Source organism: Epinephelus moara, chromosome 11, assembly GCF_006386435.1.
Source record: "Epinephelus moara isolate mb chromosome 11, YSFRI_EMoa_1.0, whole genome shotgun sequence".
NCBI lineage: Eukaryota > Metazoa > Chordata > Actinopteri > Perciformes > Serranidae > Epinephelus > Epinephelus moara.
In genome coordinates this window covers 19,207,457-19,221,288 of record NC_065516.1, presented here as the reverse complement: position 1 = coordinate 19,221,288, position 13,832 = coordinate 19,207,457, and the positions used below count along the sequence as shown (strand labels likewise).

General features: G+C 38.8%; 2 protein-coding genes across 4 annotated transcripts; both read left to right on the top strand.

The window, feature by feature from the left end:
* The first annotated feature begins 226 nt into the window (after positions 1-226).
* Positions 227-2,413, top strand: LOC126397641 (cystatin-B-like). 2 transcript variants are annotated; one of them, XM_050056549.1, is made up of 3 exons: positions 264-339; positions 438-532; positions 2,267-2,413. In XM_050056549.1, the coding sequence occupies exons 1-3, from the start codon at positions 264-266 to the stop codon at positions 2,411-2,413; spliced, it is 318 nt and encodes a 105-aa protein (XP_049912506.1). The 2 variants fall into 2 exon arrangements, 1 of the variants encoding a protein (XP_049912506.1); XR_007570687.1 differs by lacking the exon at positions 2,267-2,413 and having other exon boundaries at positions 227-335; positions 438-486.
* Positions 2,414-3,808: 1,395 nt separating this feature from the next.
* LOC126397637 (cystatin-A-like) lies at positions 3,809-12,493 on the top strand. 2 transcript variants are annotated; one of them, XM_050056546.1, is made up of 4 exons: positions 3,809-3,948; positions 11,671-11,753; positions 11,856-11,957; positions 12,175-12,493. In XM_050056546.1, the coding sequence occupies exons 2-4, from the start codon at positions 11,682-11,684 to the stop codon at positions 12,304-12,306; spliced, it is 306 nt and encodes a 101-aa protein (XP_049912503.1). In that variant the 5' UTR covers positions 3,809-3,948; positions 11,671-11,681; the 3' UTR covers positions 12,307-12,493. The 2 variants fall into 2 exon arrangements, with proteins under 2 accessions (XP_049912503.1, XP_049912502.1); XM_050056545.1 differs by having other exon boundaries at positions 3,858-3,948; positions 11,639-11,753.
* Positions 12,494-13,832: the final 1,339 nt, after the last annotated feature.

Below are 13,832 nucleotides of genomic sequence, written 5' to 3'. Positions count from 1 at the left end.
GTTCATCAGATAGTCAGTAACTTTGTCTACATGCTGTTTGGTGCTGAACAGGTAGCGAACTTGAATTGGGGAATAATTCACAAAGGATGAGCAACACTAACCACACCTCCAGCTCCACCCAAAATGTCATCAGAACCCACTACCAGCTCCAGAGGCAGTGACACAGTTTATTATATGTGATAACCAGCTGAAATTAAACACTTAGAGAGACACGTAGAAGCAGACAGTCGACTCCTCTGTTAACTTCAACAGACCTTGTGACAATGGCTACGGGTATGGGAGAATGGAGTGAGACAATGGACACCACTGAGGAAACTCAGACGATTTGTGATCAAGTGAGTTTCAATCTACCTTTACTCCTCACAACCTCCACACACAACTCTCTGGTCTGTATTTCAGTCTGGATTTACATCATGTTTTATTCCATTCACACACAGGTGAAGGACCAAGTGGAGAAACAGGCGAGAACTATGGGGTTTACAAAGCAGTGAAATACCGTGAGACTGTTGATGAACAAAGCTTCCTTTTCAAGGTAATGATTAATGCGGAAAAAAAAAATTTTTTTCATTATTTTTTTTTCTTATTTAAATAAAAAATAAAATTAAATAAAACAACACCAAAAGTGTAGTTATATACAGTGAGGCAGGCAATGTTAAACCAAAATGGTAAACCAAAATTAACCTTAATCGATCCAAGGTTTTTTCTTTTCCTTTCTTTCCCCTTCTCCCTTTCTTTTCTTTCCCCTTTTTTCCCCTTCCCCCCTTCTCTCTTCCCTTTCCTTTATCCTTGTTCCTTCTCTCTACAAATACAAGTTCAATATTGGGCATCAGATAGTCAACCTAATTTAAAAAAAGAAAAAAGAAAAAAAGAAAGGAAGTTTCACAACAGATCATTCAAACCACAAAACCATATTAGTTCATGAAGCACATAAATCATTATATAAATAAATACATTTAAAAAAAAATAAATAAATAAGGAGGGCATTTTTTATATTCAACCTTATTTTTCCCTTCCCCCCCTTTTTTTCCTCTTTTTCTTCTCCTCTTTCCCCCCTTCTCTTTTCTTTCCTCGTTTTTCTCCTTTCTTCCTTTTTCACTTTGACCCTACAGCTAGAGCAATTAGTTTACCAAAATAATAATAATAAATACATAAAAAAAAACTTTAAATAAATAAATGACCACAATACAAAAAAATTCATGAACTTTCTTTCCTTCAACACAACATAAAAAAAAGAAACATTTTCCCTTATCATAAATATCAGATCAGAATAATTCTGAATTTCATAATAGTACATTACTAGGGTATCGTACATCCGACATCAGTTGCATACATAAGTAAACGGAGAGTACAAAACAACCTCACACACGGGGGGTAAGAGGAGTATATAGTCACAATATTTTTATGCCATTGTTGTATTGTGGGTGGGAGGGGGTTACTCCAAGACAAGGTGATCATCTTCCTTGCCATCAGTAGAAGTGTATACAACATTTTTTATTTTTTATTATCCACCAGCCCCGCCGGAGTCAAACCTATAATATAAAACCTAGGGTCCAGGGGCAAGTCAATACCTAAGATAGATAATATTTCTGTATGAATGCTTTCCCAATATGATTTCAATTTTGGACATTTCCAAAAAATATGTGCATGATCTCCAACTTGTTTGCAATCCCTCCAGCACAGATTCGTTGTTCTTTGATCATATTTAGAGATGATAGCAGGGGTTCTAAAAAGTCTTATTATCATTTTCCATCTAAATTCTTTCCAGGCTGGACTATTGGTGATTTTATGTGCTCTTTCGCATACCTCCTCCTAGTCCTCATCTTCAATAATCACATTTAGCTCCAACTCCCATTTCAATGTATTCCCTGCTATGAGAGATTGCAGACTTTTATACATCTGTGAGACTATTTTTGTATTATCCTTCTCTACAGTGGCATTGATTAATATTGACCCCAGTGGAGATGGTGGTTGTTTAAAAAATTGAATTTTTTATCATTTTCTCGACTTAAAATTATCCTCTCTTGTCTTGCAGGTTCATGTTGGAGGAGAGGACTACATTCATCTGAGTGTCTTCCGAATACCTCTGCCAAAGGAAATATTGTGCAGTGTCGAGCAGCACAAGACCAAAGACAACCCTCTCGTACCTTTTACAAACTGAAAACACCACCTTGACACAGATATTTGATGTTGGAAAGCTACAAGTTGAAAGCTACAAGATCCAGATGAATATATTTCTTTTGACTTGCAGTTATCCTCTCTCATGCAGGTTCATGTTGGAGGAGCAGACTATATTCATCTGAGTGTCTTCCAGTTCATTTGGCTTCTCCGCTGTGTGCCACAGGAAGTGGACATACTGAGTGGTGTAGAGCAGCACAAGACCAAAGACGTCCCCCTCGTACCTTTCACCAACTGATCACACAACCTGTTTCAACAGTTAAACACTTACAGGCTGCAGTCTCATGTTAAAATGCTCTGCTTCTTTATTCTGAAATGACTTGACACTGATTTTAAATGTATTAACACACAGAGATAAAGATATTTGGTGTTGGGAAACAGCGGGTTTAATACACTGCCTTCTTATGGATTAATATAGATTAAAGCATTAAAAAACCTTTATATATTTCTTGTGGTTCTTATGTGCAGCATTTTCTTTTCTTTGTGAAGTCTCATTTCTAAAATAGATGTTGGCTTGGCTGGAAGAAATGGTTACAAATAAATTAGAAAAGGTAAATAAATTTCTTTGGTTTACAAAAAAACGTTAACATGGAGATATAGATTTTTTCAGAACTTTCAAGAAGTCATGATTCAGATCGCTGCAGTGGATTAAAGTGGCCTGCTTATGGAAAGTATTGAATTCAGTTTCAAAACCAGACAAAGTGGAATAAGTCAAATCTGATTGATTCTTGGCGAAAGCTTGTGTGGCTGTTAAAACCTTCAAACTGTAAATCATAACTATGTCACGTATTCATTTCAAAGCATGACCACACAACCTGAAAACGTTGCTTTGAATCTCAGAAGTGATGAAGTTTCTGTTTCTGGAACGTACAAGACACAAAGTTCAACACATTTATCGACACAAAGGTTTACAGTGTTTCCAAATCTTACTCTGACCACTCTAAGACACAAAAAAATCTGCAGGGCTATTTCATTTCTTACTTAACCTGTACAGATTTATAGGCCGGCCTCTGAACACTAGAGGGAGTGTGAGCGCTGTCTGTTATTACAGTAAGGACAGCTGTTAGGTGATCATTTGGCAAGATAAACTCTTGCACAAAAACACTAAGAACAGCCCAGATGCAGGGGACCTAGTGTTCAGAGATTGTTTTATATATTTCCTTAGGTTTTAAAATCACACTCAAACCACACAGAAAAAGACGGCACTGAATTCTCAAAGGGCCTAGAGACCTGAGTTTCTGTCTGACAATAGGCTCATTTGAGATTTGAGATCAGTTTGCTGCTGCACAACAGACCTGTCCCCTCAACTACACAGGCTAAATTAATTGTGTCTGAACATAAGGTTAATATTTTCAGAGGAAAAAAATACAAGGCAACAGCTTTCATTAAAGATCAGAGGGCGTTGTCACGCCCTGATTGGCCCAGAGGGGAAATGCACCAAGCTGCTCTCATTTCTTAATTAGGAGTCAGTGCCCACACCCTGCGCAACAGGTGATCTGAACTACCCTTCAATCAAGTCAAGGGAACTGTGACCAAAGAGCATGGATACCAAGAGGCGAAGCTCCGTTGAATTTTTGCCAACAGCCACTAGGGGGCGCTGCCGCCATTTTGGACTGTTGCGCCCAGACAACATGCAAGATGTCAAGGAGAGAGGAGAGAAAAGTAAATAAAAACAGTGTAGTGCAATTAACTGCAACAACTATCAGTGGAACACTCCACACCTGGCCTTCCACCGTTTCCCGAAGGATCCCGACAGCTAAAAACTCCTGAGGTGTAAGTTTTAAAGTGTTTTAATATCAATTTAATATGCCAGTTTTGGAGGGAAGGTAACACATATATATAAATATAAATAAATATCTATCTATCTATCTATCAATATATATACATATATATATATATATATATATATGGCCTCTTGGACCATTTATATCAGAACTGGTTACTGCTACATATGGATGTAATATGTAGAGATGCCATCTCGACCGTTTTTCCTCGTTTTTTTTTTTTTTTAAGTCTATATTTTGCTTTACAAAAACGTGAAAAAGCAGCTGTGACCAAGCTATCACGAGGTGAGTAGCATTGTAAGCATAATTAATAGCGATATACTTCAGTTTGTGTGTGTGTGTTTTTGTGTGCAAGCGGGTCTGCTGCGGTCTGCTGACAGTCCAAAATGGCGGCGGCAGGACGAAACCATGGGCGAGTCTGTTGCTATGGGGCGTTCTATTGAGCTTCGCCTCTTAGTATCCATGCTCTTTGCTGTGACATCCAGCTAACATGAACTGATAAAGCAGGAAATGACAGCAAGAGTGAAATAACGAGGGACTGCAGCAGACTCCGATCACTTCTCTTAACCGGCCGGTAGTTGCTGCAAGTTTTCCAGAAATCATCTTGGCTAAAAACAACAAGCCGTCCTGTTTCTTGCAGGTCACATTTTGGCCTTTGTCATAGCTCCAAAAATGACAAACATCGAAAAATGCTGTCTTATTTTGAATCAGAGCATCTGCAGATTAATTCCATAGACACGATATGTTATGATCCACTGAAAGTAGTCATGATATGATGAGATGAATTAGTCCACGCATTTGTTACCTTAGCTGTCATCTTCTGTAAGAAGGAGAGGACAGAGAGAAACTCAGGGTTTGTGCAGGAAACTTGACTCTGAGCAGGCTAGGTTCACGAAGTCAGTCACTGTTAGTTACCATAGTAACTGACTCAGAGTTTACCTCTCTTTCTGAAACGGAAAACGTAGTTTCCCTCATCTCAGGGTTAACTAAATCAGAGTTTACACTAAACCTGCTTTCTGATGCAGGATGTGCAGTTAAGGAATTAACTTCAGGGTTAACTCTGATCTTTACAAGGCTGGTTCTCTTTTTACCAGGAAAAATCACCATGGTAACTTATGCTGAACGGCTAACCTGCTCCAGAGCATCCGCACACAGACCTCATCAGTCATTAACTACTTGTCCACCCTTTACCTCAGCAGCAGAAACAGTCTGGTGTTACTTTAAAGTGTTTTATGAGACATATTCAGAGTAGTTTCATCATCATCCAACAAAAGAAGAAAAAATACTCTACACTAATGTCACACAGGCTAACAGCTCAGTGATACCTACAGGTAATTTCAGTCTTGGATGCCAGTGATTTTTTGGATAGTGTTCTCAATGTTTCTAGATGTTCTGTCTTCAGATTACAGAGTATCGTTTACATCCCACGCCACTGACATTTTACTGTCTCGCAGTCCCAGAAACTCTCGGTACCATTTCATCTCTTATGATATGAAGCAGCCTACTTCATTCATGGTTCTCATGATGTTGCTCGTAAATAAAACCTATACACCCTCATGCAACCTTGTCTATATGTATATTTCATGACGCTCTCCTTTCCTACACCACCTCACTCTACTTCAGATCTCTCCAACCTCAATATGTCAACTCACAATAACAAAACACACCTGAATATGCTGGTTAAACACTGCCCACCATGACTGGTACCAGTCCTCAGGCTGCTGTCACAGTGTCGGTGAAGATTCTCAGTCATCCAGGTCATGGTAATCGTAAGTGCTATATCGTAAGCGACTTGCTTGCATTTCTTTTTTGTCAAAGTTAACAGAACATTTTCATGTGGCGTGTTCTCTGTGATTGAAATCATTTGTCTTTTGAGGAAAATGTTTCCTGGTTTGTGTGATCAGATCTTTCCCAACCTTGATGCACAAATCATGATCTTTCCCGAACTTTAATCAAAGTGCTTTTGTTGCCTAAATTCAACAGGGGTCTGGTTGCGAACACAAAGTTCTGGTGCAAAGGTTGTGCATTTTGTGTGCCTGCCACGCTCCCTAACCACCCCTGTCTAAAGCCTATGCAGTACATGAATGCTTTGTTACCTGACAGAAACGTTGTCTGTAAACATAATCTATGCAGCAATAACGTTACTGCAAGAACTTAATTAAGAAAGCACTTTAGTAACATACAAATGCAAGCTCTGGGAGACAGGGTTGTCAGAACTCATGACACAACAAGATAAAAAATCTATAGGCTATCCATTTTACGGTCTGTGGGCCGGATCTACTAAGATCCCAATTTGCTTGTACTAATTTGCCTGCGCAATCTAGAATTTTGCGTGTTGGGCTGAACCGCAGTTTGCGGGTGATTTACTAAGAGTGCTTGCGCAAATGACAAGAGGTGCAAACGTGTTGGAGACACCCTATTTAAATTAGGGTTTTTGCGTGTTTTATGGTTTACAGCATGGCGAGTTTGGAGAGAAAGCGCAAAGTGAAATTCGACCCTATGGAATTAGAGGTGTTGCTAGATGAGGCCAATAAACACTTAAATGAGCTACAGCAAAGAAACCTGACTGTCTCACAAAGGAACGCTATATGGGAAGAGATCTGTGACCAACAGCCAGGGACCGGAGAGGGAGGAGAGGTGCCCACAGCGGGCAAGTTTCACCTGCGTAAAAGGAAACACAAATAATACACTCAACTGTCACGTTTAAATTTTCTTATATTGGCTTGCCACGATAAATGTTAGAGCTATAGCCTAATATATTTTGTCACTGAAACAATGTGTCTTTAATATGATTTTGCGTGGCTTAACATAATTAGACGTTAATGAGACTGAGTATATCGTTTGATAATAATGTTTGGAATCTAGAACGTGATTTCAATCATCTTTTTTTCAATAAATGTTGATTTGCTTAACTTTGCAGTTTATTGGGTCACACTAGCCACGACGGTCTGTTTGGTCTTTATAATGCAAATAACTCTGTTTAGATAAAACCTATAAGCTTCTCTTCCTATGACTTTTCCTAAAAATGTGTCTTGTATGTTTTCTGAAGCGTATAAGTTACAAAAATGAAAAACACTAGACTTCTGAGCATTTATACCTCCGACCGCTGCTGAAAATTATACATTTTGATACATACAGTTGGCTATACATATTGCAAAACTCTGTAAAAGTACACCAAAGCATATATTTTCGTTTCCAAATATTTATTTGAAAACAAAACCATTCATACGGTCAATAAAAAAACATTTTGTTAATAATAAAAAACGAATGTAATCTTAACAGTGACCGCGCCAGCCAGCTCATTCATTCATTCGTTCTCCTCCGGCATGGCATTCTGCTCCAGCCCGTGTTGCTTGCTTCACACGAGGGTGAAAAATGCGTTCTCTGCGTCTTCTTTCATCGTTTCGATGTCTCCTTCTTGCAACAATAACTGCAGCCATGTGTGCGCAATTACGCATACAAACCGTTTGCACCTCCCTTTGACACATGTTAAATATAGACGCAGTTTTATGAGGAAAATTGCTTTCAGGTTTGATAAATCACTTTGCGTGTGCTAAATTAAGGTATTTACATTTTCTCCTCCCAGCACACGCACAATTGCGTGTAAACGCCCCATATTGCATATTCATTGCAGCAAACGTACTAACTGGATGCAGACGCGCTATTTTGCGCCTTTGAAAGACGCAACCCTTTGTGCGCACTGTTAGTAAATCAGTTTGTAAATTTTTTTGCGTGTGCAATGAGTTTGCACACGTTTTTATACACGCAAACCTTTAGTAGATCTGGCCCTGTGTAAACTAAAAGATTTATTCACCTTTTTAAAATTATTTGTAATCAGTAAGAAATTAAAATGTTGCAGTGATTTATTCTTGATTTTTTTCTTTAGACTGTATAACGTTCAATTTCTAGCACCAAATATCTTTATTTCTGTGTGTTAATATATTTGAAATCAATGTCAGGTGATTTCAGAATAAAGAAGCAGAGCATTTTAACATGAGACTGCAGCCTGTGAGTGTTTTACTGTTGAAACAGGTTGTGTGATCAGTTTGTGAAAAGTACGAGGGGGTCGTCTTTGGTTTTGTGCTGCTCTACACCAAGTCCTCTCTTCCAACATGAGCCTGCAGAAAAAAGAGGAAAAAATTGCACATGTGAAAAATAAATACATCTCTAGGGTTTACAGAGGATGGTCCCAAAAACAGAAAATATCCAGTGAGGGGCAGTTCTCTGGGTGAAAATGCCTTGTTGATGCCAGAGGTCAGAAGAGAATGGCCAGACTGGTTCAAGATGATAGAAAGGCAACAGTAACTCAAATAACCACTGGTTACAACCAAGGTCTGCAGAAGACCATCTCTGAACCAACAGCACATGGAACCTTGAAGCAGATGGGCTACAGCATCAGAAGACCACACCAGGTGCCACTCCTGTCAGCTAACAACAGGAAACTGAGGCTACAGTTGACACGGGCTCACCAAAACTGGACAATAGAAGATTGGAAAAACGTTGCCTGGTCTGATGAGTCTGGATTTCTGCTGCGACATTCAGATGGTAGGGTCAGAATTTGGTGTAAACAACATGAAAGCATGGATCCATCCTGCCTTGTATCAACGGTTCAGGCTGCTGGTGGAGGTGTAATGGTGTGGGGGATATTTTCTTGGCACACTTTGGGCCAACTGAGCATGGTTTAAACACCACAGCCTACCTGATTATTGTTGCTGACCGTGTCCATCCCTTTATGACCACAGCGTACCCATCTTCTGATGGTTACTTCCAGCAGGATAACACACCATGTCACAAAGCTCAAATCATCTCAAACTGGTTTCTTGAACATGACAATGAGTTCACTGTACTCCAATGGCCTCCACAGTCACCAGATCTCAATCCAATAGAGCACCTTTGGGAGGAAGTTTTCTCCAGCCACAAGCTGATTCCTGTCATCAGTCGTGGATGAAGTATCAGACCTCAGTATCTCACCAGAAAATTACTTCAGTAAAAGTTAAAGTCACCTATTAAAATATTACTCGAGTAAAAGTCTTAAACCTTTGCTCACTGGGCCTCTGGCTCAGGCCTCCACTTGAAAACGACATGCCCAAAATTAAGAGTATTTCTCTGCAACTAAAGACTTATATGGAAAAATCTTGTCTAAAGTTAAAGGTAACACTTCGGAGATTTACTGCACCAGTGTAAGCATCAGTATAGATGCCACTGAGTCAGATTAAATGAGAGAATAAAATGGAGTAAATAATAGATTTTAAATGTTACACTTTCAGAGTGAATATCCGTTTGAAATTATGTAGTTTCAGCACAAAACCTTTAGTAAACCGAAAAGCAACATCTGAACATTACATATGCATAGACAGATGCTAATAAAGTGAAGACAAACATATTTATAAAGAGAGAAATGTTTTGGTAGAATCTTTATATTGTTTTTTTAAGTACATTTGTGCACCCTGTTTGGCTCTCAGTTTAGGGGGGGAAGATGACCTTTTTTTCCAAAATATTCTTATTAAGGTTTCCAAAAGGAAAAACAAGCAAAACATATAAAAAAGAAACTTTTGAAATTGGTGCTACAGAACCAGAGAAAACAGAGAACAATAACTCTTTTGCTCAAGAGGGAGAAAACCTACAACTACTAGAGAGCACTGCGCCACACCAGACCTATAAACGCTCCCGTTGGTGGGTGATGTAATGAAACGTGTGATTGAAAAAAAGAAAATGGCGGCTGGCTGGCCAGAAACGGTCTCATTCAAGTAGGAACAACGCAGGTGAAACTAATGTGTTTTCATTGAAAGACAGTGAACAAACGATTGTCAAAGGAGCAAAGACAACAGCTGGGTGAAAGTTAGATCACTGCAAGATTAAAAAGTTGTATTTATCTCATTTGTATGTGATTTTAATTTATTTATTTTTTAACAACCCACATGCAAGCAGCAGCTGGCCCATCTGGGTGGAGCTACAGTACAGGTGTGGTCAATGTTGCTCATCCTTTGTGAATTACTTGCAACACTTCCCAAAAATTGCATGTTTCAAATTGTGTAATTTAGATTGTGATTACACCATTGTTCACTATCGGGTCAGCACCAAACAGCTGATAGACAAGTTAGTGAGTAGCTGATGAACATAGTGGAGCATTTAGCAGATAACAAACCGGATTGTTATTAAGAGTAGGTGAAGACCAAAACAGAGCAAAAAATAATGAATATTGCATTTTGGGTCTGAGAGCTTGTTTAATCCCAGAAGTACAAGAAGGTCAGGGGGCACTTGCAGGTCACTCAACTTCCTCACTCAGTATGTATATTGTGTAAGGTTGTGTTCACTCTCCCTTTTTTTGCATCATTACTACAGAAATATGTAGATTAGGCAAGAAATCCTCCTCCACATCGCTCGTTAGAATTACTCAACAGTTAGGGAGAGAGTTTTGGTCAGTACAGTTGCAACATCAGAACCATTTTGGGTGAAGCTCAGTTGAAGGATTCAGTGAAGAGTCAGCCATTGTTGTGGTGGTACAGGTTTGTGAACACAGCTGAGTGCAGGGCCTCATTGTGTATTTGTTTCCTGGGTAAGATGACAAATTAAACAGGGCATCTTTGACATGGAAATTCATTAGGTTTTATAGTAAACAGACTGAAGTAGAGACGCACACTGCACCATTGAAACATGCAATAATGGTGACTAATCAGAACTATGTGGACACAAATGTTCACAGAGGTCAGTTTGATTTCAACTTCATTCAAAGGAAGTTTTGGGTTTTCACTGTATAAATCTACGGGATCATTATCTTAATGTGTGACAACAGAACCAAAAAATACCAGACTTTACTTGAAACAAGGTACAGGACACAGGAAGTCTGGCCAAAATCCAACAGAGACTCCAAGAAAGACAAAGCAGAGGCAGAGTCAACAGAACATAAAATTGCAAAAGTTAAATGAGAATATTGACACCTGCCTGATGCCTTACTAGTTGCCTGGCAACCTTACGAACAGACTTCACTGTGTAGGTGGATTTAGCTCAAGGACAGAACCAGGCTGGCTGTTTCTCACTGTTTCCAGTGTTTATGCTGGGCTAAGCTAAGCTAATCAGCGTCTGCCTGCATTATAATATCTATATTCAACACATTCTCATCTTAACTCATCAAATACCATTGCTTTGACAGTGGACCTATAAGTGTCTAAATATGACATACTACAGGTACCCATCCGTGCATCAGTTTTGGATGTTCAGGAATGGTGTGTCAGTTTACGTTTGTTGCACGTCCTTTTTAAAACACACTTTTTGTACAGTGTATGCTCATTACCTGCATACAGTCCCAAATTACGGTCGGTAAAACACTTCATTTTTAGGTTTCTTTCCATAAGTTTAATCAAGAAAAAGCCATGTAGTTGCCAGCAGCGTTACAAACTGCTGCCGCCCAGTGTGTATAATACTGCAGAGCTTCTTTTTTTTGCTGACAACTTCTGCCAGCTGCATGACACAATCAGAAGTGTTTAATTTGAAACCTCCAATTTTGGGAAGTACCACAGACAACTGAAATTAGGGAGTAATTCAAGAAGGGTGAGCAACACTGACCACACATACTGTATACTGTAGCTCCACCCAGAACATCGGCCATTAAGGCCACTTTGCAGTCTGTATATAAATACGCTGATAACCAACTGAAAATACAACTCCTCTGATTCGTACAGCAGACGTTTGACTCCTCTGTTAACATCAACAGACCTTGTGACAATGGCTGACCAGCCCGGAGGATGGAGTGAGACAATGGACACCACTGAGGAAATTCAGTGGATTTGTGATCAGGTGAGCTTCAATCTACCTTTATTCTTCACGACCTCCACACACAACTCTCTGGTCTGTATTTCAGTCTGGATTTACATCATGTTTTATTCCATTCACACACAGGCGAAGGACCAAGTGGAGGCTTTCACTGGGGAGAACTATGTGGTATTCACAGCAATTAAATACAGGAGTCAGGTTGTGGCTGGAGAGAACTTCCTCCTCAAGGTAAAAAATATTGTGATATTTGACAAAAAATTAATTCAAGTATACAAGTTGAATTCATTGTGACATCCAGCTGAACCTAATGTCATATTAAAGTCATGGCAGGACAGTAAACACCAGTTAAACACATCTGTGAATGTAAGATCTTCACTGTTCAGCAACACAAGATCCAGATGAGTATATTTGTTTAGACGCACAATTTTCCTCTCTTTTCCTGCAGGTTGATGTTGGAGAGGACTACCATCATCTGAGTGTCCATCGCGTATATTCTTGTGACGGACATCGGATTGTGCTGAGCGGTGTCGAGCAGCACAGAACCAAAGACTACCCCCTCGTACCTTTCACCAACTGATCACACAACCTGTTTCAACAGTTAAACACTTACAGGCTGCAGTCTCATGTTAAAATGTTCTGCTTCTTTATTCTGAAATGACCTGACACTGATTTTAAATGTATTAATACTTACAGATAAAGATATTTGATGTTGGGAAACAGCAGGTTAAATGCATTTCCTTCTAAAGAAATAATAAAAGATTAAAGCATTAAGAAATGATAATTATTTCTTGTGGTTCTTATGTGCAGCATTTGCTTTTTTATTCTAAAGTCTGATTTCTAAAATAGATGTTGTCTTGGATGGAAGAAATGGTTACAAATACATTCAGAGGGTAAATAGTCTAAATCCCTTTAGTTCATACAAACCGAAACACAGACATAAAGATTTTTAACCATGTCATATTATGAGATCTGATCACACAAACCAGGAAACTTTCTTACTGTCAGTTACTTGACATCAAAATGAATTTCATACATACTTCTGAGATTACTAAATGAGAGTGGAGCGTACAGAATCTGACCCAACGAGGAAATACACTCACACTGAGTCCTCTCTGCAAACTTTTCTGACATAAACAAGCTCTCTTAACTGAGTTGCAGCAGTCTGATATAAAATGCTCAGCTCCTTTATCTCAGAGTTATTACACACTATAAATTATATTCCTTGATAATGCAGTTATATGAAGTTCTGTGTGTGTTAACAGGTGAGGATATTTAGTGTTGAGAGGGAGGAAGTTGAGTGTTTCTGCAATTTCTCCCTCTCTGCAAACTTTTCTGGCATTAAGCTCTTTTAAAGAAAAGAGCAAAGGTGATAGAACACTGGACGGCAAGACAGAAAATCTCTGATCCAAAGAATCAGGCCCTTATCGACATTAAGATGAGACAGCCTTTTCAAAAGAATATGTAGCTTCATAGAATTAAAGGTTGCGCTGAAGTCTACAAATAGGACCCTAGCATATCCTTTAGGAAACGTATCTCAGAGTCATTACACATTATATGTAATAATCCTTGATAATGCAGTTATATGAAGTTCTGTGTGTGTTAACAGGTGAGGATATTCAGTGTTGAGAGGGAGGAAGTTGAGTGTTTTATTTTAGAGAGTCAATATTTTAAATAAAGCAACAGACAATGAGATTTCTGGCAGTTGTTGCTTTTATTTTTTGATGTTCAGATGAACAGATTTGTGAAACTCATTACATGTGGAGTTTCTAATTACATGCAACATCATTTGGTCCAGATGAAAGTGGAGACTATGAGGAAAAGACTTTGTTGAGACAGATATTGTTATTGTTCATTTGAATGAAATGTTAATGTGTGAGATGAATACTACTCAGTATCAGCCCCACTGTGGATGTGTTAGTTCAGCAGGTCACCACATGCTGCATCATTTGGCATCAAAACAATATTAACCTTTGAATTTTGCATCTGGACGACACCATGAAATGAAATGGTTACAAATATCGTTAAGAAATCCCGTCACACAAGACTTAACACAGACATACGAGATACAGGGAAAATCAAATATCACAATATTTATGATCAAAT

Bases quoted from the DNA above. Each gene is read 5' to 3' on its own strand.
- LOC126397641 (XM_050056549.1), top strand. From the start codon at position 264: ATGGCTACGGGTATGGGAGAATGGAGTGAGACAATGGACACCACTGAG. The intron at 340-437 runs GTTTCAATCTAC...ATTCACACACAG, and splicing joins GACGATTTGTGATCAAGTGA to GTGAAGGACCAAGTGGAGAA. The intron at 533-2,266 runs GTAATGATTAAT...TCTCTCATGCAG, and splicing joins AACAAAGCTTCCTTTTCAAG to GTTCATGTTGGAGGAGCAGA.
- LOC126397637 (XM_050056546.1), top strand. From the start codon at position 11,682: ATGGCTGACCAGCCCGGAGGATGGAGTGAGACAATGGACACCACTGAG. The intron at 11,754-11,855 runs GTGAGCTTCAAT...ATTCACACACAG, and splicing joins TTCAGTGGATTTGTGATCAG to GCGAAGGACCAAGTGGAGGC. The intron at 11,958-12,174 runs GTAAAAAATATT...CTTTTCCTGCAG, and splicing joins GAGAGAACTTCCTCCTCAAG to GTTGATGTTGGAGAGGACTA.